At 40.3% G+C, this 25,016-nt stretch overlaps 1 protein-coding gene across 2 annotated transcripts; it reads right to left on the bottom strand.

The window, feature by feature from the left end:
• Positions 1–9,484: 9,484 nt before the first annotated feature.
• On the bottom strand, positions 9,485–24,541 carry C1QTNF3 (C1q and TNF related 3). 2 transcript variants are annotated; one of them, XM_032097232.1, is made up of 6 exons: positions 24,033–24,541; positions 18,940–19,051; positions 16,562–16,716; positions 13,874–14,003; positions 13,072–13,171; positions 9,485–11,953 (listed from the first exon to the last, which is right to left on the bottom strand). In XM_032097232.1, the coding sequence occupies exons 1-6, from the start codon at positions 24,318–24,320 to the stop codon at positions 11,794–11,796; spliced, it is 945 nt and encodes a 314-aa protein (XP_031953123.1). In that variant the 5' UTR covers positions 24,321–24,541; the 3' UTR covers positions 9,485–11,793. The 2 variants fall into 2 exon arrangements, with proteins under 2 accessions (XP_031953123.1, XP_031953124.1); XM_032097233.1 differs by having other exon boundaries at positions 24,237–24,533.
• Between the last annotated feature and the right edge of the window lie 475 nt (positions 24,542–25,016).

The raw sequence follows: 25,016 nt of genomic DNA, 5'->3' as shown, positions 1-25,016 counted from the left end.
CCCGGAGGCGGCCCGGGGGCCGCCCCGCCCGCCCTCGCGCGGCCCCGGCGGCGGGCTCCTACCGCCCCTCGCCGGGGGGCAGAGGCCTTGTCTCTCCCGGTGTTTCTTCACAAGGAGTCCGTGATAGCCCGGGGCTGGCTCCACTACCCTCCGCCCCGGGTCGCAGTGAGGCGGAGTAGGCGTTCTGCTGCTGCTGCTGGGGTCGGCACGCAGCTACTCTTGGGAAACTTCCCTGTCCGACCATCCACGAGCCGTCCTTGGCAGTTGCACAGCCGCCCACACTCATAGTCACGCCAGGTCTCCCATGGAAGAGGCTCAGACGACCAGAACCTTAAAATAATTTAATCGTGATGCAATAACTAAAGAAAAAAAATCCCAGCTCGAGGTGCTGCCTCCGTGTAGGGACGCCGAACAAAGGAAACCCTGGGCTTTTACACCCTTACAGCCTAAGGGCAGGAAAGTCACAGAATCACAGAACCACTCAGGATGGAAAAGACCTCCAACATCATCGAGTCCAACCTTTGAAGTCTGAGTCTGGAGGTCGTCGGCTCCAGCCCTGTCTCTGAGTGTAAGGTCCCCTGGCCGGGCCACAGGTCCCTGTGCCCATTGTTAAGTTCTTGTGCCATGCCCTGGACGCCTGGATGGGCCAAAACACTCACACCCAAGACCCTCAGGTCACACAAAGGGAGATTAGCAGAACACCTGATTAAAACTTGGGGTTTTTTTTTCCCACCAGATGTTATTTAAAGAGGGCTGTCTGGCCCTGTTTTTCTTGAGGCATCAGCTGTGTACTAGTTTGAAAACCAACCAGTGGGAGGCACCAAGTCAGAATAACAATTCAATAGTGAAATCAAAAAAAAAGGCAGAAAACACTGGTTCAGACTGACAGAGTCAGGATACAACCTGACACCCTGTTAGTCAGGGTGGCAGTAGCAGTCCAATAAGATGGTGGCTGCACTCCTCCTGAAGTGGTGGATGTGGTTCTGTTGAAGTGGTGATCCTGTAGAAGGGTCTGCTCTTCCTCAGAAGGTCCAGTGGTGGCTGTGTAGCTCCTGTCCTCTGGGAATCCAGTGGAAAGGTTGTCTGTGGTGTTTGGAATCTCAGATTATATCCAGGATGGAATGCTTGGTTCCTCCTTCTGCGTGGAGCATCTCACAATGGGATGATGAGTCATGAGGCCAGGTGTTGATGGGCTCATTAACAGAAGATGGTCCGGAGGGAGTCATGGGGCAAGGCATTGACGGGCCATTAACAGAAAGATAGTCCGGAAGGAGGAGGCAAGGAAACACTGCCCCATCTGGTTTCAACAGCTCATGAGAACGGTAATAGAATACACTGTAACCCAGGACAAGCTGCTTACAGAAACACACATAAATCCAGAAAGGGTAATGAAACCTTTGGCATTGTATTGACACAGCTTTTCAAACTTAGGCCCTGCTCCCCGTATTTCAGGTTACCAGGAAGCAGACAGAGCAAAGAAGTCCTTAATTCAATGCTCATTTTATATATGTCTTTAAATTGGTTGGACTACAAAAATGTGTAAAGGCTGTAAATATGAATGCAGAATTTTTTCTCATTCTACAATAACAGGTCTGTCACTGGAATACTCTTCATTTTCTGTGCAAACACCAGGTCCTGTAATGCAGGCACTTATTATATCCACTGCTATGGAGCCACCCACAAGAAATGGCCAGGAGAAAAGTATTTGCATTTTCATTCAAATGAAGCTGGCTAGTTTAGTTTGTTATCCATCTCCCTTAGAGACACTATTCCATATAAGGGTTTGTTTTCACAGACATTGTGATGTTACTGTGACGCTAAGCTTCTCTGACTAATTTTCAGTTTCATTTGTCCCCTCACACCTTCAGGTCTTGGAGTGTGTGTTGAATATGAACAGACAATTTCTGTTGTGTCACCTTTGATTTCACCTGATGCTCTTTACTTTATGCCATATAAATAACACCATAATCACACACTGGATAATGTCTGGACTTTGCTATGGTTTAACTGAGCAGTCCTTTGCACTTGCTGTTCTGTTGTCATCCAGAGTTACAGTGGGTAATCTGTGGCAGAAACATTTCAGTCAGAACCCTATTAAGTTATTTCAGTTTCAGGGAGGTGAGGGCAGCATTTTATGAGCATTAATTCCAATTTGAAAAATTGGATTTTGCCAAACCAAGGAATAAACAGGCATGGGAGAGAAACAGATATTCTAATCTAATGAAATGAAGGCTAATGATTTCAGTTCAGCAAACTCTCCTGAAGCAGCAAGTTGGCCAGCAGAAAATATATGTTAAAAACAGGGAGACATTCCCTAGCATAGGCTTGCAGTAAAAACAGTGTGATTTTCATCTATGTGATGCCATTTCATGTTTTTCATTAATAAGCAGCAGCAAACAGGAGGCTGTATGAATTCATCATTGCAGAGTACAAGAAAGGAGTTGTTTTAGGATTGAATCCACACTGTGTCGGAGTGCTTTTGTGTGCTTTATTGAATTACGTCAGTGAGTATTTACTGTGATTTATATCAACATTTCTTGCAGAGGTGCAGGCACTTTTGCAATACAGACTGCATGCCAGACTTTTACAGTTGGTCTCAGATTTGTTGGTTACAATTACCCTTACATTTCAGTCCTTTGGAAAAATACTAAGGAAGCAAAGTGAAGTTACAGCTGTACACAGACTTTTGATTCCCCTCTTTCACACGTATATTGTTTACAATTTAGTCCATCCTAATGCATGGTTAAAGAAATACTGGTATCTCTACAGTTTATATTGGTTTTGTTAAATGAAAAAGCAAAAATTACTCTTGTCTGTTATAATATTTCAAATCTTGATAACTAAAATTGCCTAAAATTGTAAGTAGCAGGTGAAACTTCTCTAGTAAATTGAAAGATACCTGCATTAAACTGAAATTGAGAACTTTAAAGATTCTCATGGAATTTATGACGGTAGTTCTGTGTCCCAAGCTTGTCAAAGCTTTCAAGCACGGTTGCCTTATCCCAAAGCTTGCATTTGTGCCTTGCCTGAATAGAAGCTGCGCTCCATTCACAACACTTCTTGATAGCCACAAAGATGCTGTAGGGGATACTCCGCGTTTCTGACGTTGTATCTTGTGCTGTTGTGAAAGACGCTGTGCCCTCTGCAATGTTCTTGCCAAAAGCAGCACCTTAATCTGCAATTTCAATAGATTCATCAGCTTGGAGCATCTCTTTGCCTTTCTATGTTCTCTGTGTCTGTGTGAGCGTGGATTTGCTGCTTGCTCTCCTAAATGTACATCCCACCACACAGCAGCAAAAAATCTATCCTGAGATCATTATACCCTTCTTAAGAAGCTGTGAATTCATGCTGCTTGAGAATATGACTCTGTCTGTCTGAGGTTATGAATTACAGATGTAGAAATAAAAGCTCTGTCCCATCCACAAAAAGTAATTGCAAAAGCTGCCCTGTCCACTAAAATTGACATACTCTAGAAAAGGTACAGTTTGCAAGTTCTTTTTAGTCCAGTCAGTCATTGAGGTGGTGATCTGTCCCACCTGTACTGAACAGGCTTTGTCTTTAACTTTCAGAATGTCAGAAATTTGCCCTCTGATACTCTGGTAAGTAGGAGAACAAATTACTGATGCTTGTGATAGTGATTTCTGTACTTTGGACTTTAACCCTTGTACCTGAAGCAAAATATTCTCCATTCCTTTGAGTCACAGCTTTTAGTATTACTGTGCTTTCATGATTTAGATTAAGAGAATGGCAAGAAGCTTTATATAGCTAATCTTTATTTTTGGTAATCAGAAGAAAATAAATATTTTCCTGTGAGTTTATTATTAACCACTCTTGCGGAGATTGGAAACTCTAGGCCAGGGTTATTCCCAAATTTTGTTTGCCTGAATACTGAGCTTGAGGTCTGTGCTGAGCACCACATGTACTCCTGTTTGGCCATCCTGCCCTAACTTACCTCCAGTGAGCCATTCCTGCCAGATAGCACTGTCTCCCACATTCACCAGAGAAAATTTCTCCTGCATTGCTTGGGCGATGGATTGAGAAACTTTTATATTTATGGACTGTTTCCATCATCTTGCCCATGAGCCATTTATTGTCTGCCTTATGGCATACCTAATATATGTTACTTATTTTGTGAGCCTTTAATAATTTGACAAAGCAAGCATTCTGAGGAGCAGGTAATCTTGGAGGAAAGAAGGTATTGACCTGAAGTGATGCAATATTTGAAAGATTTTTCTCAAAACAACCATGCTTCTACTATTTTCTAGTTCAAAACATGCACAGGAGACAAATTAAATTCCATCCAGCACTTCCAGCTGCAGACCAGGACTTTGCACATGGCAGCATGGCACAAATTCTGAATTCCAATTTCCTGGCCTGAAATTCAAGTCTTTGCAGACTTCCTTGACTTTCATCATCTTTACTATGCTGTAAGAGCCTGGAGTGTTTTTCTGTCAAAAAATTACCAGGATTGAAAAACAAAGCTCTTAGAAACTATTCTAAAAGGAAGGTTGCTGCTGTTAATTTAATTCTGCTGATCTTTCTTACATACTAATGTGCACTATTTTCTACAGTAAAGGCGCTTTGTTTAACTGTACATTTGGATGGAGTTTTTGAATGAAGATGTTCTATATATTCATTTCGTGGTGTCATATTGCCATGGTACATGGGCAAGTCCTTATTCAGCAAGCATCTTACACATGCTGCTGGACAGGGCCAAGAAGTAGCATGTGACTAGATGATGGGAGGAACACATTCACAGGAAACAGAAGCTGATATGTCAAAGATAATTTGAACATGGGTGTTTCCACTCTTGGTGTTGTAGCAATGTGATTCTTTTAAAACACTGATTCTTGTAGAATTTTTATTTTTATGTCTGATGGATTGTTTCCAGAAAAGCAGGAGAACAGCCCTCCATTTGTGCAATTTTTCACCAGTTAATACAAGGAGTCTCTTTGTTTAATAAAATCTTGTCCCACACGGGTTTTATTATTCTGTGAATGTGTTCATGGAGGACGGCCTGCCCTGTTCCAAATGCAGATGCACAAAATTGAGCCTCTTCCACTGTCATCCTTAAGTCTTCATTTCAACCTCTGTGCACTGACTTCATCAGTCCACTGGCAGAAGACTGGAAATTAACTAGGGGCTGCAGATGGCCTAACTCCTTCTAAAACTGTGTGGTTTGACCCAAGAACTACAGGAGCTCTTGCCCCTTGGTGTAAGAGGGAATCTGATCATACTAGGAAATGCACCTTCTATCAAGTTCTTTTAATTTATGAGGATAGTTTCTAGAGTTTGTGACTTTCTTTGTTGGTATCTGAGCTGTTACAGTGGGGATTCTGTATCAAACAAGGAGGCCTGTGGAAAAGAAATATATAAGGACCGATTCTTGATAGATGTTTCAGAGATGTTTGTTTCTCCAGCCACATGGCCAGGATCTGCTGAGGAACTGAGGCAATCACGGGACCCGAGGGTCCTTCTGCCCGCGCAGGGGAACACAAAACAACCAATGGGGAACGAGGCTGAGCAGGGGCAGGGAAACACCGTGCCTCCCCCCAGGGCCCCTCTCCCAGGGCTACACGGCAGGGGGAGGAGACCCCGACATTTCACCTGTTTATTTTTAACAAAAAGAGATTTAAAACTTAATATTGAAAACAACAAGAACAGTTTCAAAACAAAACAAGCCACCCTCCTGAGTCTTTGAATGTCCAAACAGATTCTCCAGAACATCTTAAGGCTGACAGAAGGGAGACAGAACTCTCTGAGCATGCTTTGTAGGGAAACTGAGGCAGGAGAGGGTTTAATTTCTTCCCTCCCCCTTTTCATCCCTCCCTCGGCATCAGAGAGGGATTTTTGGGGAAACAATTGGCAAAGGCATGGTTTTGTGAGGGAAACCATGGGTGGAAAAATGGATTGGGAATACACTGGGGGTAATAGGATATAGGGTAAAAGGGAAAGGTGGGATTAGGAAAGGGAGACTGTAGGGGGGGCTTATAATGGAGATATCGTCTAACATGACTACGATTTTTAGCATATATACTGCCTTTTACAGGAACACCATCAGGCCCAATGACCTGTGCTGCTTGGAATCCTTTTCTACCTTGTACAATTTTGAATTCCACCACCTCTCCATCTCCCAAGCTTGGGATGTATTTTTCAGGGTTATTCTTTTTAATAGCAGTTCTATGAATGAATATGTCTTGCTGGTTGTCACATCTCATTATAAAACCATTATTTTGTTTAACATTATACCATTTTACTGTCCCTAAAACCTTAGCTACGATGATTTTTTCCTTTTTCCAAGTGGCTGCTGTTTTCTGTCTCGCTGCATTTTTGCTTTCTCTTTCGCTTGCTCCTGTGTTGGAATTGCCAGGGCTGCTGGTGCTGCCGGGGCTGCCGGAGCTGCTGGTGCCTGCGCGCTCTTCCCGGGGTCGCGTTCGGGGCTGCGCGGGCCGGGCCGGGCCGGGCCGCGCCGCTCAGTTCTCCGTGCGTCGCCTCCTCTGGTCACAGCTTCGCTGCCGCTGCCGGGCGCTGCACCCACGTCTCGGCCGGGCCCCCGAGCGATGACCCCCCCGCGCCCTGCTCCAGCGCACATCTCGGCTGGGCGCGGCTCCGCTCCACCGCCGCTGCCGCCAGCCGCCGCCCGCGCGCTGCCCCTCTCGGCCGGGCGTTCACGGGGCTCGCTCCACCACGCGCTGCGCGGGGCCGTGTGGGCACCGCTGGGTCCCGCTGCTCCTGCCGCGCCTCGCTCCGCCACCAACACTGCGGCTCGTGTGGCTCTGCCCCCACGCGGGAACTGCCTCGCTGCTGCTCGCAGAGCACTCGGTGCACGTGGCCTGGGTCACACGGTCCCTGAGCCAGGCTTCCCTTCGCCAGGACACAGCTGACATTGCTCAACAGTCTCGGTAATTAAATAATATTCATGAAAATATTCTTCCATCGGCATATATTTTGACTCCAGTATTAACTGTGTCCAAACAGTGTTCCAAAAGTCTTTGGTAAGAATTAAATCCCAAGAAACATAGAAAAAGTTCTTAAACAACCATGCCAGGAAGTTTTTCAGTTCCTTTTGAGCTTGAATTAAGCTAAAATTTACAAATTGTTGTTCAAGAATCTTTTCAAGTTTAAGATAAATGTCCATATGAGGCTCTGAGAGCCAAGAGTCTTTCCACGGTTCCTCCATAGTTTAGAGATGGAACAGCAAAACAAAAACAAGAAGAGGAATCCAAAGTTTCTTTACTCACACATCAGTCGCTTAGGGATTGGGGATCGCTCTGCCTGCATTATCCACCATTTGCTACAGTGGGGATTCTGTAACACGATGTATCAAACAAGGAGGGCCGTGGAAAAGAAATATATATGGACTGATTCTTGATAGGTGTTTCAGTGTGGAAGGTATCTTTTCAGCTTTATACTGGCTAGCGCTTGTATTTCAATGCCTTAGAAAGCCTCGAGCAGCCTTGAGAGGTAGCACGGGCGATCTAGCACTTTAGTAGCTCTAAAATCGGTACCTGTATCAGCTGCAAAGCAAATACCATCAGCAGTAGCAAAGAGGGAGAAATATAGCTCCCTGCTCGCTCAATTTCCTGCAGTTAGAAGCTTTCAAATGAGAGAGACAACCAGAGATGTTCACAGGAAGATAGCTGAGCTAAGAGAGAGGGTGGAGCCTCCCCTCCACCATCTTTTATTCGGAGAAGGGGAAAGGGGCGAACTGGGGGCGGACCCGGGGTGAGCGGCCAATCAGACACTGCTGAAGAGTCTGAGTTACATTTGGTTTTGCCCGCGCTTAGAACAAAGGAGCTCGGAGCACATGGGCAGGAGCACTTGTCTTTGGGAGGGGGAGGGGAAGCTCAGAACAGGCAGCAACATTTCAGAGAGATGTTTATTTCTCCAGCCACATGGCTGGGGCTCTGCCGAGGAACTGTTCAATCATGGGACCTGAGGGTCCTTCCCCATGCAGGGGAACACAAAACAACCAATGGGGAACGAGGCTGACCAGGGGCAGGGAAATCCCATGTCTCCCCCCCAGGGCCCCTTTCCCAGGGCTACATGGCAGGGGGGAGGGACCCCGACACTGAGCATGACAGCCTTTTGTTGCCTCAGATTTTTAGATCAGAACTGATCACCCAGGTTGTATTTTCTTTGGTTGTTGAAGCAGAACTAACTGCACAATAGAGAAACTTTGCTACTTACTCACCAAAATTAAGAACTTAGGTATTTTCACAGACCACTCAACGGCTCCCTGCATGTTTTGTCCTTGTGTGATTTTTTTTTTCTTTTATTCTGAGCTCAAAAGAATCATTTTAGTAATCTGAACTAAGAAGGAGGCAAAAAATGTTTTAATTCAAAGCCACTTTTATTAAAAACTGCTTCAGAAGACAGCAGGTTTTAACGTAGGAAATTCAGTGAAAGAGAGAGGAAGGTGAAAGATCTGAGTGGGAAGTTTGTTCCTTGTTTTCTCTTTAGAAAAATACTGCTTTATTTAATGATTTCCCATTGGCTCACAGGCTTTTCAGTGAGGCTGAGACTGCAAACTGTTGTCAGTCTAAACTACTTCTTCAGAATCAAGTCAATCAGGCCATGGACTAATTTCTGAAAGTAAAACCATATACTTCTTTCTTTTCTCACAGATTTCTAATTAAACTTCTTTCTCCTTTCTTTAAATACCACTAGAGAAACTGGGACCCAGACCTATAACATTTTCCCACAATTTGGTTTCATTCTAGTTCATGTTTTTCTTGCACAGATGTTGTGTTTTACCCCCGGCAAGGGGATGCACCCAGCACCTCTCAAGTTGCACACAGCCCTGTTTTGTAAAATGCAGCAATTAATGCTCATGACGTGGCTGGAGATGAGAGCTGCTGCCCTGCAAGGATGTCCCAGGCAAGGACAGCAGTCCCTGGAACTCTGGGGGAAGGGAGGACCAGGATTTGGGAGTGGTGTGTCAGAGAGAGCAGAGCTCAACTTGGCTCTGTGTAAAGAAGCATTTTCTCTTGCCAGGATGCCAGTGCCTACCACAGAGGCAGAATATCACCTACCAAACCACAGCTCTTATGGCAGGCAGGGGCTTGCAGGTCTTGCCAAGTTTTGGTAAAATCTAGGAGCTCAGGGAATGGGAGAGATACAGGCTCATTTTAGCAAAGACAAGAAGCCATTAAGTATACTCCAAATTACAGCTTTGCAGTTTCCAGAAGGTTTCTCCATCGTAACACAAATTACAAAACAGCATGTATTTTATAACAGAGGATGAAAGTCTGTGACAGAAGACATTTTGTCTTGAGCATCTGCTAAGCCAGAGGCTTTCAATTATCAGCAGCAATGGAAAGATGACTAATCTTCATGAACATTTCTGAGGAAAAAAATCATATCTTCCACATGACTTACTGAATATAAAGCTTGTTAATTTTTAAGAACAAGAACACATACACACACATATTCACATCAGCTGCTGTATTTTGAAGGATCTTCCTTTTTCCTTTGAAAGAAATTAGTATGCAAGTTAACTATTTATTTGTAAAGTATTATGACACTCAATCAGCAGAGATTGCATGCAATAATTTTGCAGAGAAAAGACTGCAGAGATTTCATTCAAAACCCAGGAAGTTTTAACCTTTATGTAAAAAACTGTTTAGCTTTAACCTTGGAACTGAGACCAGACTGCTCTTTGTTTGTCAGAAGCTTTTGTGGTAATTCTTAGTCACTTTTCCCTCTTAGCAGGCCAAGTTGCACAGAACTCGTGAAAACAACACAAAACATGACCTTCTTTTATATTATGACCATTACAGTAGATCATAAGATAATAAGGAGCTTAAAATTAGTGTATGTCTTACAGTTTCTAAGTGCGTTATTCTGACCAAAATGGCTTAAAACGGCCATGTCACAAAGGAAAAGTAAGTCCCCAAAGGAAACCTTACAGATTTAAATTTTATGTATATATGTGTGTATATATGTGTATGCACGTGTAAAATAAATATATTTTAACCCTTAATACTGGCTTTCTCCCATTCAGTAGCAAAATGAATGCTTAGGAAAAGCATATTAAAAATAACATCCCTCCATTATCTCAAAATGGTAATGTCCTTGGTAAATATGGATATGAACAAACCAGTATGGTTTTGTAACCATTAATCTTTATTGGATAAATGTATGTTTTACAAAGTAAGCTTAACAAAATAACATGGTCTCAGGTTTTAAAAACCTGCATGGCGCAAACCTGACCTAAGTTCATAAAGAAATGATAAAAACTCCTCCAACAACAGTTCATTAAAGCTAACATTTTCAGTGGTTGATGCATAAAACTAAAAAATCACAAGTCATAATCATCAAGTATCAACATGAATTTTTCTTCATAAGATGTGGTTACATACACTAGGAACGTGTACAAGGACATACAAATTTGTAGGGCAAATTTTGATTCATTTGCTCTATTGTTGTGCTACTGATACCTGCATCCAGTATAAAAGAATTTCAAACAAATGTTTTCCTAACCTCACCTTCTTGTACATTAATGGCAGGTAATGTCTGATTAAAATGTAATGTCTGTTAAAAAAGAATTTATATTTCATTAACTTACGTATGGAGAGCCAGAGTAAGATACATTCAAACTTCAGTATTGACTTTGATGCTTATTCAGAGGAAAATAGCAAGACAGAATTTCAGGTACCCAAATTTTGAAAAGCCAGTGACAAATATGAATGCTGAAGAGTGGCCCAGTGTATTGGGACCAGAGCTTCTGAGCCAGCCAGCATTTGCTTTCACCAGTTAAATACTGAACTGGCTTAGCTGCTGCTGCTTTGCAATGTCTTTTCCTGAAATACTGATTCTTGGAAGGCTGCTAGGAAAACTGTTTCAACAACTTCACTGTTAAGTAAATATGCAATATTATAAGGTACATCCTTCTGAAGGAGCTCCAAACACCACAAAGTTTGTGTATCTCTGTGCTGTTGGCATATCCTGATTTCTCTAGCATATATGCCTCTGCTTTGACACCCTGCATTTAGTTACATCAGGTTTTAAAAATTCTAAGGCTAGGAGGAAACATTACAGTTCCCCTGCCTGATCCCCTTCACACTGCAAACTAAATTACCTTAGCTTCAAGCTGCTACTAAGGCAAGAACTACTAATACTCTTCTTCTAAGAGAGAGAGAGTAAGCATAAATATATGCTAAAAATCTGTGAAAAATGACACCAGATACGTCTTCAGAGGTTTGAGATGGGAATGCAATAAACCTGAATCCTTGACATCTGTATTTTCACATTTTTTTCTTCTATTTGAGTTCATTCCAATCCAATACAAACTTCTTCCTTTAGATCTGGTCTCACCTGAGCCTGCTTATAATACATTCAGGCCTGTTTCCATGGTGCAAACTTAAATGAACATGTAACGAGAACTGAATAAGTTATTAGGAAATTTTGAAACAATTGTTCAGTTCCTGACATGTACTTAATTAGCGTATATTTAGAGATGAAATTGAATTTATGTAAACTGCTCTTTAAATTCTTTAAACTCCTTTTCCTTTTTTTTCATTCACTTTTGGGGAAGAGAGGAATAGCAACATTTAATGATTCAATAGGTGCAACCCAGATGACATCTGTGTGTCATCTGTGAATCTGTGTCAGCTGCCCAATGTATTCAGCTGATCTCTGACACACAAGTAGCAACACATTGCATCAAAACAAAGCTTCTTCATCCTCCAATGTTGTAATGTTATTTCACAGTCCAGTGAAAAATACCAGTTCCAAAACAGATTTTTCTTCAGATAAATATCCATTGGGTTGTTTCCTTTTTTTTTTTTTTTACTTGGTTTCAAAAAGAAGAAACCCAGCAAAGGTGGAGAAGCGTTGATGGTCCCCATGGAGGGCTCCATTTCCCATTCGCAGCCAAACTTCATCTCCCTTGGCGAGTTTTAGGACTGCACTATTTCCTGAAGTATCTGCTTTCCCTTTGGATTCATAGCTAAGGATGAATATTTTAACAAGTCAAATTTTTGTTTGTCAACAATGATCAAGCAAATAACTTAAAAAAAAAATCCAACAAGTACATTGTTATCCTGAGAAAAATTTTCTTGAAAGGCTTGCCAACATTTTTTCAGCTTTATAAGGAAATTTTGACAACTTTCTGCATTTGATCTCCTAGTCAAATTTTGTACCTCACCTAAGTGCCTTATTTTATTCCTTTCTGAAGTTCTGGAATTGTAACTTATTTTTTTCCAGGACACAGGAGCAATTTTTTCATTTAAAATGAAACTCTGCCCACTGATCACAACACTACAGATTTCCTGTGATCCTTTTTTTCACTTGAATTCATCCCAGCCAATTTTAAAAGCCTCCAGGCCAGGAGGCTGACATGAGTTGAGCCCCTGTGCTGCCAGCATAGGCAACGAGCAGAGACAGGCAGCTTGCTCCGTCCTGAGCCTTTCATTGGAACATGGGTACATTTGATGAGGGCTAACCTCCTGGCTTTGCCTGAGTGTTGGTCCCCTTTCTTCCACTTCTTGCCTTTTCTAAAATCAATGCTTCAGGGGGAAGAGAAATGAAGCACTTCTTTTGCAGAAAAGTTCTGTTGGGGATGAAGCAGCCTCTGGTGGTGTGCTAATGATAAAAAAGCCAGTAAATGGAAGACCTTTGCTTCTTTCTCATCCTTACTACTGCAGTATAAACACTTTCCAACTTTAAAGTAAATTGCTCTGCCCTCATGTTAACAAGACTGTAACTAGTCACTGAACACTTCATTATTTCCTTTCTCTGGCAAACCAAATGAGGATGAAGATACATTTTAGCAGAATGACAACATGATACCACTGAACTCCAACTGTGACTTGCAGTGCTAACTCCTTTCCCCGGACTTTGAGGAAATTGTGATCAAGGCTGAATTTTAAGTCCGGGATCTGTGGTGTGTGTGGTCCTAATATGCAAGCTGAGGATGGCAAAATAAAATAGTTTTTCTTGTTCATTATTTTACCCTAGAGAGTTTCTTCAAAAAAATGGAACAGTTGTGTGTTTCTTGAAATATGAGCAAGCTATCACATCCATAGAAATGTTTTTTGCATTAAAATGGCCTGGCCCTTTACTTACCTATATAAGCTGAAGACTGTATTACCATTATGCATCAAGTACACGTACACTTCCTCCACATCTTCATGTTTCATCATATTGAAGGTGAAGAAATACACCCCTGAAAAAGTTATAAAATACAACTTGTTTGTTTCATAGAGAGAAGTAATCATGCTGCAGATTTGTGCTTCTTGCTTAGAAAACATAACAGCTGCAGACAAAACTGCCTTCCAGTTGTCAGCAGATATTTTGCTTCTGCTTATAGTGTTCCAAAATCTGATTAATTTTAATTCTGCATATAACAGGGGTTGTTCTTCCTGCACCACAGCTGCATAAGAGGGGAGATTGATGCAGCTGAAAAATAACCCATGAACTGTAATGCTTCACTTCCACCACACAGCTGTTGCAGGTCAGCTCACAGCTGAACTGCTTTGGGGGAAGATGGGAATGAAGAGACTGACAAGAGGCAAGAGGTGGAGGAGGCAACTGGGAAGCTGCTGCTGCTGCTACTACAACAACATGAAGGCTGTGGTTCTGTCATCGCAGTGGCTGAATGGCTAGGAGTCACAGCAAAGCAGACAGTCCTGCTCCCTCCCCAGCCCTGGCCATGCCTCTTTCTCCTGCCTTTGTGTCAGCACTAGTCTTACTGGCTGGCAAGACCTCTCTTGGCTTGCTCGGTTTTTTTAATTCACTTTTCTGGAAAGTAGGTAACAAGAGCTATGCAGAATGAGTGTAAAGGCAGTTAAGTAGTGTCTCATCCTTACTGACAACATTTTTCCCTATGGCTCCAAGAATTGCATTATTTTGTTTTGCAAATGCTCACCATTCACTGGAGCACCAAATCTGCCGGTCATGACATCAAAAAAATTCCCAACGTTGGTTTCAACGCTACTGAAGATGATCCCACTATTCTGGTTGCTGAAGTGAGTAGCCATCGAAGCCATGAATGCGACCTGCAAAAATCCAGTTCTTATTCAGGCAGTTGTTCATGAAAAGCACGTGTGTAGAGCAATCAGGTACAGATTTCTTCCTGTATTTGCAGTCTGTTTATTTTCCTGACAGATGTTCTTCTAGGGCTTGCTCCAAGGTCAATAAACTCCAGTTAACAAAACTTCCATTGAATGAAACTGGAAGAAGACTACGGTTCTCATATTCAATTGGACTATTCATGACTGTAAAGTAAGCGTATGGTCAAGTGTTTGCTCTTTAGAACCTTAATTTCAGATTTTATTTACTTTTAAGTCTTGCTAGAATGATGCAACAGCAACATGGTATTGAAATGGATGGTGTTTCTGACAAAAGGGTTTTATATAGTTTTTATGTATTCCCCAATGCATTTATACTGGATATTGCTTTTAACAGAATGTGTGAAAATAAATAATGCTCAGTAAAATCCATGCAGATTAGTGTTTCTTGCTAACTACTTTAGAGATATATAAAGCACTTTTAAAGCACTTTCCCTCTGGAAGTGCAGCAGCTGGGACTCAATATTCAATGCTTTTTCTCTCTTATCAGTTACCCTCAGTCTTGAAAACAGAGGGTGGTGGAGACCAAGAGGGGAAAATAAGAAAATGAAAACTGCTTCAACTTCATGTTTCACTTCTTGCCATAGAAATGTTTCATGGGAAGCAGTGCAAAATATCCCACACTGGACAACTTAAATTACCCTCAGCAAGATACCAGGAAATGACACTGACAGCTGGCCTGGTCAGGGAAAGGACTGACCTTTTCTGTAAGTCTGTCATTGCTCCCTCATTATGTCAGTAAATGAGGTAGCATCAGAATTGCTGCACCTTGTTGTCAGAAGGTCACATAGAGAATTGGCTTTTTATTTCCATCTCAACTTCTTAAATGACAAGTGTTCAACTGCAGCTGTTACTGCCCATCACAAAAATGACATTTTTTTGTGAGATTCCTGCTATGCTGGTATTTAAAAAATAAAAAAACAGACCAAACTCCTTTTGATTTCACATCCAAACCAGAACAAAACCAAAACAGACAGTCAAATGCAAGTCTGGATCCAACAAAGGAAATCGTTAGCCATCTGTTCAGAAATTTAAGGAGCTCCAGATGTGAGCTGAAAGCTTGGGCTGATTTTCCTTACCCCTGCATGGATGCATTTTCTATGACGGCAAATTGTTAATGTCTTGCTTCTCAGCCAGGATCACATCAAAGTTCATCATGTGTTAAAGGAAAGCAGCTGCAGTTGCAGATTGATGGAATTTATTGCTTTTGTCTAGATTCTGTCTCACAGACTCTTTGACCCTGAGCTCCTTTTTGTAGGCTGATCAGAAGAGCAGAAAAGTATGTCCTTTCTCTCTAGGTTTTGTTATGAAGTAGCAGGTCAACATGGATACATGAAGTTTTTCAAAATAATCCTGTACTTAAAACAGTATTGTATTCAAAAGTGTTTTCTTCTATACCCCCACTGACTTTAAAATTCTTAAGTGTGGTGTTAAGAAATAATATGTTATACTGTAAGCATTTTTAAACATGTCTGTTTAAAGAAATGATGGAATTTTACTTGGAAAAAGGTATTACAATATGACCTTTTATTATTCATCCTCTCATTACTTGGTTTTAATTACATTACTACCATTATGTTTTTGTAAGAAAAAAAATAGTGGTAGTTCATTTCCAAATTGCAAAATGACATCTGTTGAATGTAATTAAATGTATGTTTATAAGATATTCACCTATACCATTAGTGTAATTGTATATATTTCTACATGCATATATTATATATGTGCATATATACGAATATATGTATCTGTGTGTATGTGTGTGTGTGTATATATATATATATATATATGCATACACAAGCTCTCTGCCATCTGCTGGATTCCTGGGATTTGAAGAAGCTCTAATGCAAAAGCTGTGAGATTGTGCCAACACGACAGTTGAGCTTGACAGCTCAGGTTTGAACCCGGGTTTTAATGCTCATCTGGCTTTTGAGTTTTTCATTCATAGGCAGAATCTACATGGCCCCAAACATATTTAAAGTATCTAGACATATAAATATACAGATAACTACTGAGGGGTATTTTTCGAAACTAAAGGACTCTATCTGCACTCAGAAATTTTGAGCCCATACTTTGAGAAGCTGGATATATGTGCTTCAGCCTGGCTGCCCTGAGAAACATGACTCCTTTACTGTTTTCATATGCTGTGGGAAGTGCAATTATTTATGTGATACGTCTTGGTAGGAAACTGATAGTCCCTGCTATTCTCCTTTAATAACCCAGACACTGGCATTTTGCCCTCAAAGGAAAGCATATATGCTTCTTCCTGCCTATTTCTCAGCTGGATTCTGAATAAAGCTTTTATTTTCCAGAAAGATCTGGCAAAGCACATTTTTCAGTCAGGGCAAGGGCTGTATATGCCTTTTACAGTATTAATTTACAGGAGGATTTGCTTCTTAAGTATCTTACAGTAATAAGGTGCTGGTTTACAGTGAAGAAAACCATAATCTGAGATTGGCAGCAGCCAATATGAGCCAGAGATGTTGTACCTGCAGCTCTGGGGGAATCCCAGGGTAACCTTTCTCGCCTTTGGGCCCATGATGTCCACGCTCTCCTCTTGGTCCCATATCTCCTTTGTCTCCTTTCTCACCTTTGGCTCCTTCCTGGCCAGTTGCTCCATTATTTCCATTGTTTCCATGATTTCCTGAAGGGAAACAAAGCTTTCTGTTTTATTTAAAGAATTTAACACATTTTAACAGATAAGTGTGACAGGGTCCTCTTCCACAGTTTGCAACACATGTAGTCTTCGGTGCCATAAACCCCAGGTTGAGCTGTGATGGATAAGAAACTGCTGTGTGGTCAAGCTGAAGGTGAAGGTTTTGGTGAACAAGTTTCCAGAAGGACACTGATTTTAGGAGTTTACCCTCATGTTGTTTTGGTGTTGCTGTATAAACTGGTGATGTCTCAAGTAATTGCTTTGTAGGGGAGATGTGCAAGAAGACCTCAGCAGACACAAGGCTCAAGGAAAGCAAAAGTCACTTTCTATTGACACATACCAGGTAGCCTGCAGAAGCACTTTTGCTTTTCCTTTAGTATAAAAACTAATTTCCTGGTAATTTAAGTCAATCATGAGAGAATAACATAATTTTGAGTAAGATTTTTCTATCTTTAGAACACATCCACACAAATCATGAATGGCTGTATCGTTAAAGTTGCTAAAATCTGTGCTAAAAACAGGACAGTGTGCATTCTCAGGGTGCTGGTTAGCTTAAAGGGGTTGTTTGATTGCATAGTGCTAGATTTAAAGAGAGACAAAATTTTTATAATCAAACTTTTCTGAGATGGCTTTGTATGAGTAAATGAGTAAAAAGACTCATTATAAAATATGCATCTGCAGTATTACTTACTTCCTGGTGTTTACTGACTAAATTACTGAGCAAATGTCTATGCAGCTGACAGGATTTTAAATTTGGCTAGAATCACTGAACAATTATTATGCCTCCTACAGCAAAAGCCTGATCTTTCGGCTCAGGGGATTAATAAATGTCATCATTGTTCTAATTCTACCTGAATTGAAATTAGGTGCTTTGATACTCTGCTTGTTCTTTGATTATTCTCTCTGGTTACAAATTTACAAGAAGAATAGTGTTGTTTGAGATCAAATCTGATGATGAAGTGATCCTTCAGAGTTTTTCTATTAAGAAAAAAAAAACGCACTTCAAATGAGGAAGACAAATGGTGAAAGAAATTATACACATTTTTGTTTAGATAGAGGAATCTGCAGCTCTTAATAAGAATCATTCTTTATGTGAAGCCAGAGCTGCTCTACCGGTTCAAAACAGAGGTCTCCAAGCAACATTTGATTCAATCAAGGGGGAAAACAACTGCTGTTATTCCCCTTACAGGCACAACAACATGAAATCTAGCAAATGAAGGAGACAGGAATCCCAGGGTGCAGAAGGTTGCTGCCAGATGTATGTTTGTGGTATCCTGCCGTGACAGAAAGTGGGACTCAGACATATGAGGGAAGGGAAAGCTGGGACTAGGCCACGTGCTGGTATATCCACTGCAGCCTTGAAAATATGGGTCTAGTATAAGATTGTATCCTGTTTCTAGGAAGCCAACACTTTATTAATAACTAATGGATCACTGAATTGCATTTTTATTGTGATAACAGAAAATGTAAGCTTTTGAAAAGGAGGCAAGTCTGTCTTTCAGTGACCTGTTCATTTATGTTGTACCTCTGCTTTAGGAATGGTAATTTCCAAATCCCTGAAGATAGCCGCTGTAACAAAATTACACCAGCATGCAACCAACATTTTCCCTTTTCTAGGCTCTTCTATTTCCATATAAATTATCAGATCAGAGTATACAGTTTTCTTGTGTAAGCTGTTCTTCTGTGCACATTTTTAATGTAAAAAAAAAAAAGAAAATTATTTTTTATTATCGAAGACAAGATGAAAGAAGGAAGTGAAGGAATTTACATGAGAGAACAGAAGCATCTGTGTTTCTGTAAAATATTGGCTATCAGTATGCTAGATGAAGAAAAGCCCTTGAATACAGTGCACAGTAACACAGCCAGATATACAAAGGTGATCACAATAATCAGCTCCAGGGAACAAGTTCTTCCAAATTTCATGGGAACTGCATGCTGCTTTAAGAGAGACCAATTTTCCCTAGGGAGGTAATAAGATTACTTTCAGTATGAATTGTGAAAGCTGAATTTAATAACAAATAGGTTTTCAATGGAAAATACCTTAAAATATAACTGAAAATATCTGTCTTCTCTGAAATTATAGAAAAACTTGTTCCTGAATCTGTCCCCAAATACTGATGTTTGGACCATTCTCTGGTATTTCATAGAATAACCTGTAATTTATGGCCTGAAATTAGACTGAAGAAGAAGTGAATTTAACTTCATCTTTACCTGGCATCCCAGGGGGCCCGGGAGGTCCTGGGGGCCCTTGGTAGAGTCGAACTCCAAAGTCACCTCGGCAGCAGGAACTGCAGTCTGGATTCTGTGGTCCAGGCTGGGGGGGCTAAGTGCACAAAAATAAGCTTTAAGTAGCTCATTCATGGAGGACATCAATCTTATGCATGTCGGTTACAGGGTCTTCATTATATGTTTCTGTTTATATACTTGGTAAGTTTTCAAAACAGTTCTTATCTGGCATGAAATTCTCACATAGCTGGGTTGTCCCTGAAGATGTTATTTTTGGAAGATTTAAAGGAATAGCTCTCAAAGCGTTCAAAGAGCTATACAAATACTAAAAAAACAACTTGTCGTGTTAAATAATGAGGGCTTTGAAAATAAATTAATACCAAATAATGAAATTTAGATGACTATTTCAATTAGATTCACATCCTGATCCCACATTTGAACTGACCTTTGATGACAAACATGCCTATATACAACAAGTGGTAGGACACAAGAGACTTGATTTGACTTTCAGCAACGAACTATCCTCCACTAAACATAAATAAAACTGTGTTGGACCACCCAAAGAAGATATTAAAAAAGTCTGTGCATCATATTCCTCTTCATGATCCCAGACCTGTGTATTTACAGGCTACTAAACTTGGGAGAACCTAAAGAAGTGCCAAGACAAAAGACAAAACTTTGAACTTACCACAAGACAAGGTTGTTAGGGGCTTTTGATCATTTTTAGTGGTGAATGTGTAACTATATGCTGACTAATATAGCAGCATTAATAAAATAATGCGTTTATTATGTACAGCTCAGCTACTGTAGTAATCAGTTTAATAATGGTTTTGTTTAAGTGGTTTTCTTTTCCATATTATTGTATTTGTACTAATGGAGACTCATTCAATTTTGACTGGATTTCATGACTTAGTTATCATAGATCTTCCAGTAGGTCCGCTGAGGCCAAGGTCCAGTGTTTTGTTTTATTCCTCTACTTCCTCATTTGTACCTCTTGTTTCTTTTCCCCTACAATTCTTTCCTAATATCTTGAGATGCAAACCTGCAGTTCCTAAAATCTGGAGAGGGATAATTACACCAGTCCAACTACTACTTCTACTTCATTCTACTATTCATCTTCCTTCCCCTTCTTTTCCCTCATCCTTATCATTGTCAAATTACTTGCCTGATGCAGACTTACTGGTTTAGTGGCAGAAAATGAGCCTCTGGCAGGATGGGAGCTGTCAAATGACCACATAGATGTGCTGTATTGCTGCCCTCAGTGTCATCAGTGATGTCATCTGAAACTTTCTGCCTATGTTTTGGACAATACCAAGCACACCCCCAGAATTCATTCATTTCAGGAGGCTTAGGAACTTACAGATACAGAAAATTCATTTCATGTCACCACCACAATGCTTCAACTCTTCCAATGAGACGCACACCCTGTCCAGCTGGAGCCAGTGATGGTGGAGTTACCATGGGAATAAAGGCCAACTTTACTGCTAAACAAATATCCTTCATATTCAAAGAGTTATGCAAAAGTTAAGACTTGCCAATGGGCAGAAGGGCTTCATATTTATGGGGTTTTGTCAAGGCTATTCTTTTTAGCTTAATTCCAGACAAGGTCTATACTTAATGAGAAAAGTAAGTTCTGCCTCTTGAACTATCTCTTCCTGGAGAACCTGTTTGTATTTTTCTGGCTGTTTTGTCTCTTCGAGTTGTTAGGAAGGACATAACTGACAACCACCCAATACATTTTTTATAATTCCTAATATGAAAGAAGAAGCAGCCCTGCTTTCAGCTCATTTTCAGTCCTTGAAAGGGAGCCAAGTATAAGAGGACTGGAATTGTGCAAGCATTTTGCACCCCCTAAAATAATAACATTGATTGTTGCATTGAGATTAAAATCTCCACCTTTTTTTAGATAGTGCTTCATATTCACGTTAAATGGGAAAGTAAACTAAATACACACCTGCCAAGAGCAAGTAAGTCATATCAGCCTAAAAATATCCAAAGACGTAGAATGGTGGATTGTAACTGAGGAAATACATGAATCCAATGAAGTGGACTGCATGTGAGACTCTCTGTGCAAATGTGATTCGCCTTTTTCACACAATGCATTGAAATCCCGAACTGTATTAGAGAACCAGCTATTTTATCATAAAATAGATACAAGTGTTGGTCATAACCAAGTGCTATTACCTCTAAAAAAGCTAATCAGGTTCTTAGGTGTGAAATAAGTCAAGTCCTGCCAGTCTGGTTGTATGCAACAGTTCCACTGATTTCAAAATAGCTACTTATGCAGGTCTTAAATAATTAACTTACTATCTTTACTGATTTTTTCACTAGGAGAAAAAAAATTGTTCATGGTCAGCTGCCAAGGATGATGAATATTTAGGATTTTCTTTTTAATATTTAAAAGCAGAGAACTTCATGAAGAGTACATTTAAAGGAAAAATGTGTTCCTATATTAAAATTACACTCAAACGTGACAGAGATTAGTTGCAGTCTACTTGCCAAAGGCATCCTTTGCAGCCATTTGTGCATAAATTGTGTCAGCGAATCTTTGGCTTTGCTGCCAGAACATGAATGTGATTTAGGAGCTTGTGAAATGCATCTGACACATTGATATCCTAATACTGATAGAAAGCTGGAAGTATTTCTGAGGCTGTTTGCTGAATTTCCCATGATTTAGTATATAGGAGAATCATCTAGGCAACAGATGGTCTATAAAATTCCCTTAATTTAAAGCTGTGAACGAGTCATAATTGGAGACCCAGCCCTTTCTGACTTCCCAATTAATTTTATGAGTTTCTGTTTTATTGTCTAAGACAACGCAGAAGACAGGTGATGTACCTCCACCATTCTTGGCTTCTGTTCTGAATGTGAAATAGTCAGTCTCTGTGGGCACTAAGGCCCTCCATGCCCTTTCTCTAAGCAAAGAAACAAACAAAAGTTGCCAAAATGCAGGATAAAGCACTGCTTGGGTAGCGATATTTAAAGATTTTCAAAGAGCAACCTGAAACGGAAAAATGGTCTGTCATAGCTGTCCCTAGTCACTAGGAGTTCTTGTTCTTGAGAAATATACATTATATTTTACATGAGTTGGAAGAAGTGTGGAAACTGGCCTTGCACCCAGTGCAGCAAAGACAATAACAAAGACAAATGCTATCATCTCTGTCCTACAACAGGGAATGGACTCTTTAAACACTTTAAAACACTTCAGCAAGAGAGTGAAATTCTTCTCTTTAGCCTCTCTTTAGCTGGATAAAGTTATTCTACCTAAAACAATCAAGAAAGTAGGAACATAGGAATTGAACAGTTTCCATATAGCTCAAGGGGAAGAGAGAGATTTGACATGAATTAAAACATGTCAGTGCCACCTTTGTTCTTCCTATGCCTAAAAATTCCTGGAGTCTGGAAGTGGAAAATACGTATTGTGTAAGCCACTCTGTGATTGATTATCCCTGTCATGCATCTGCTAGTGCTCCATTTCATTTTAGTAAGCCAAAAATCACATCATTTCCCCAGAAAAGATTGCTTCTTGGAGATGGGCTGGCAGGTAAATGACTGCCATCAGCTGTACTCAGACTCGCTGGGCTCACTTTTAATGTCACAACCAGTTCCCTCAGCAGGCAGTTCCAGACAAGTTGCATTAAACTCTCTGATGAGAGACACATGCAGCCCAAACATAGTGACACTTTCTGTGAGGGAGAGTTTGAGCCCTAAAAAGTTGTAGTTTTACATTAAATCCTGCATTATCTGAAATTGTATAGGGTTAAAAGGGAATCTTTTGTCCCTGGTTTGCAGTACACAGCTGCAGAATTCTCCCTGTAGTAAAGAGGTCTGCACACACTAGCGGGCTCTTTGGACTGTATACCTTATGTTTTACACAGTTTATATTCTGCTAACACAGTTTAACATGCCTACAGTTAAATATCTGTTTTGCTGAGTGCACTGGAGGAACATTTAACTCCTGCCGGAGAAATACAAAATGCAAAGCACTGTGAAGTTTTAATACAGGGAATACAGTGGTGTATTAAACCTATTCCCATACTTGGATGTGTTTCAGTTCTTCAAGACCAGAATAAGATTAAAATCAAATCTTTTCTCTGCTTATCACGACACAGCTTATTATTCGACACTTATGTGCATGTCCTTGATTTTGGCAATTCAAAATATCAAATTTTGATCTGAAAAAATTTTAAAACCCCAGATGATAAAAGGTGAACTATACAGGACTGAAACATTTGTATCAGCTGTATGAACAAAGCACTCATGTTCCTGCTGTTACTAAAACACATCGATCAGAAAAACCTCTTCATTTGAGTGGCATTTTGTTTTGCCTAGTGCTAGAAAAAACTTCATCTTCTGCCCTTCAGATTTTTTTCTTTCAAATTTGGACTGCAGTGTTTTGTGTATTATCTATTATGCCATTTTCCTGGTTTTATAAACTAATGACTGTAAAGTGCCATGAAAGGCATAAAAAGATTCCCAGTTTAAAATGCAGATACTGCAGATGATTTAGAGTTTCATTGTGAGCCTTTTTTCTTCTTAAACTCTCAGTTGATTTATATTATTAAATCTACTCATTACACTAGTATATATTTTTTTCAAGCTACTCCTTAGAATAAAATTTTTGAACATTCAGAATTTCATTATGTTTGTCTCAAGCTCAAGAGATATACTTTAAAGACATCATTTTCAAGTAAAATTATTCTCTGCTAATTGAACCTCTCCAAATACCTCTAGAAATTCTGTAATTTTCTTTCACATCCAAATGAGTTAGCAATATCTAAAACCTTGGTACATTCAATAATTAATACCTTGGGATAATTAAGACACTGTATTTCAGAATTTCACGGGTTCCCACTTTCAACAGAAAAAAGCACTGCTGCCTATATTGAAATCAGTGTCCCCAACCACTGCTGGTTCTACCAGCTCATTAAAAGATCCTATAAAGCAACCCAGCAGGATACAGACCAATACACAGCTTTAATAAAATTATTTCATAAATATACCACTAATAATGTTAGCAAAAAAATAAAATATCTCATTAGCTTTAAAGATATCTTTAGAAGATTAATTCAGAGTACCTGGACTCTATCTGAGGTAGTCAGTTCTACATCATCTACCTCTGGTCTCAGGACTTTATGGTCTGTAGATGTGCTATTAACAACAGTCCACTCTAATAGTTGATTCCGCTGTTTCAATATTTCCCTGCTTCTGGAACCTTTGTGACCAGTCTGGTGGTGACTTTGCAATATTTTGGCCACGGGTTTATAAGATCTTCTGCTCACCTCCATGTATTCATCTTGACACAGGCAAAATGGAAGAAAAAATAAAGCCAGTAGATGCCAACTGATGAAATCCTTCTCTGCCATGTTATTCAAAATAATTTTTCAGGAGTCCAGCAAATGCCTTGCAGAAGTAGAACCTCTTTGCTGCACCAGAAGTTATGTGGTCCCTTCAGCTTTTCCACTAGTAAGCCTGGCACGGAGACCAGTACCAGGTTTTATACAGTTGCATGCAATAAATAAAACTAAAAATGCCAAAGTGACAGGATCCTTCATCCAAAATCAGTCATGCTCCTTTAAACAAACCAGGCATTATTCACCACTTCACTACCACAAGGAAAATTGATTTGTATGCTGGAAATGACCACAGCATTTAATGGACTCCTGTGGTTCCTATTTGAGGGCATTAAAAAATGTAGCACCTTTCCTTTGGCATGTTTTTGTTTAAGTGTGAAAAAATGTGATGGAAATGGGGAACATGTGGCTAATGGTTTACGCTCCTTGATTAGACATGGAAAGGCTGTGAATTCACACTCTTAAATGTTTTTTGGACACAGTCACCTTTCTTATTTGCCAGGAAATTCACACACACAACTGCGTCAGCCCAGTCCGAAAAATCCTTCCAAAAGCAATTAGGAAACAAAAGCACAAGAGGAGCTTTTGCATATGATCCTGACCCAGTGGCTGTTTCTGACTATGCTTTTCATTCACTAGAAGAAAAATATTGAATTTCTGTCAGTTGGCCACCAGTGGAAGGAGACCGGGTAAGTAGCTTTAAAAAAC

The sequence above is a fragment of the Corvus moneduloides genome, chromosome Z (genome assembly GCF_009650955.1).
Source record: "Corvus moneduloides isolate bCorMon1 chromosome Z, bCorMon1.pri, whole genome shotgun sequence".
Lineage (NCBI taxonomy): Eukaryota > Metazoa > Chordata > Aves > Passeriformes > Corvidae > Corvus > Corvus moneduloides.
Note: the sequence above shows the minus strand (reverse complement) of the source record. Positions and strands in the feature narration are given on the sequence as shown.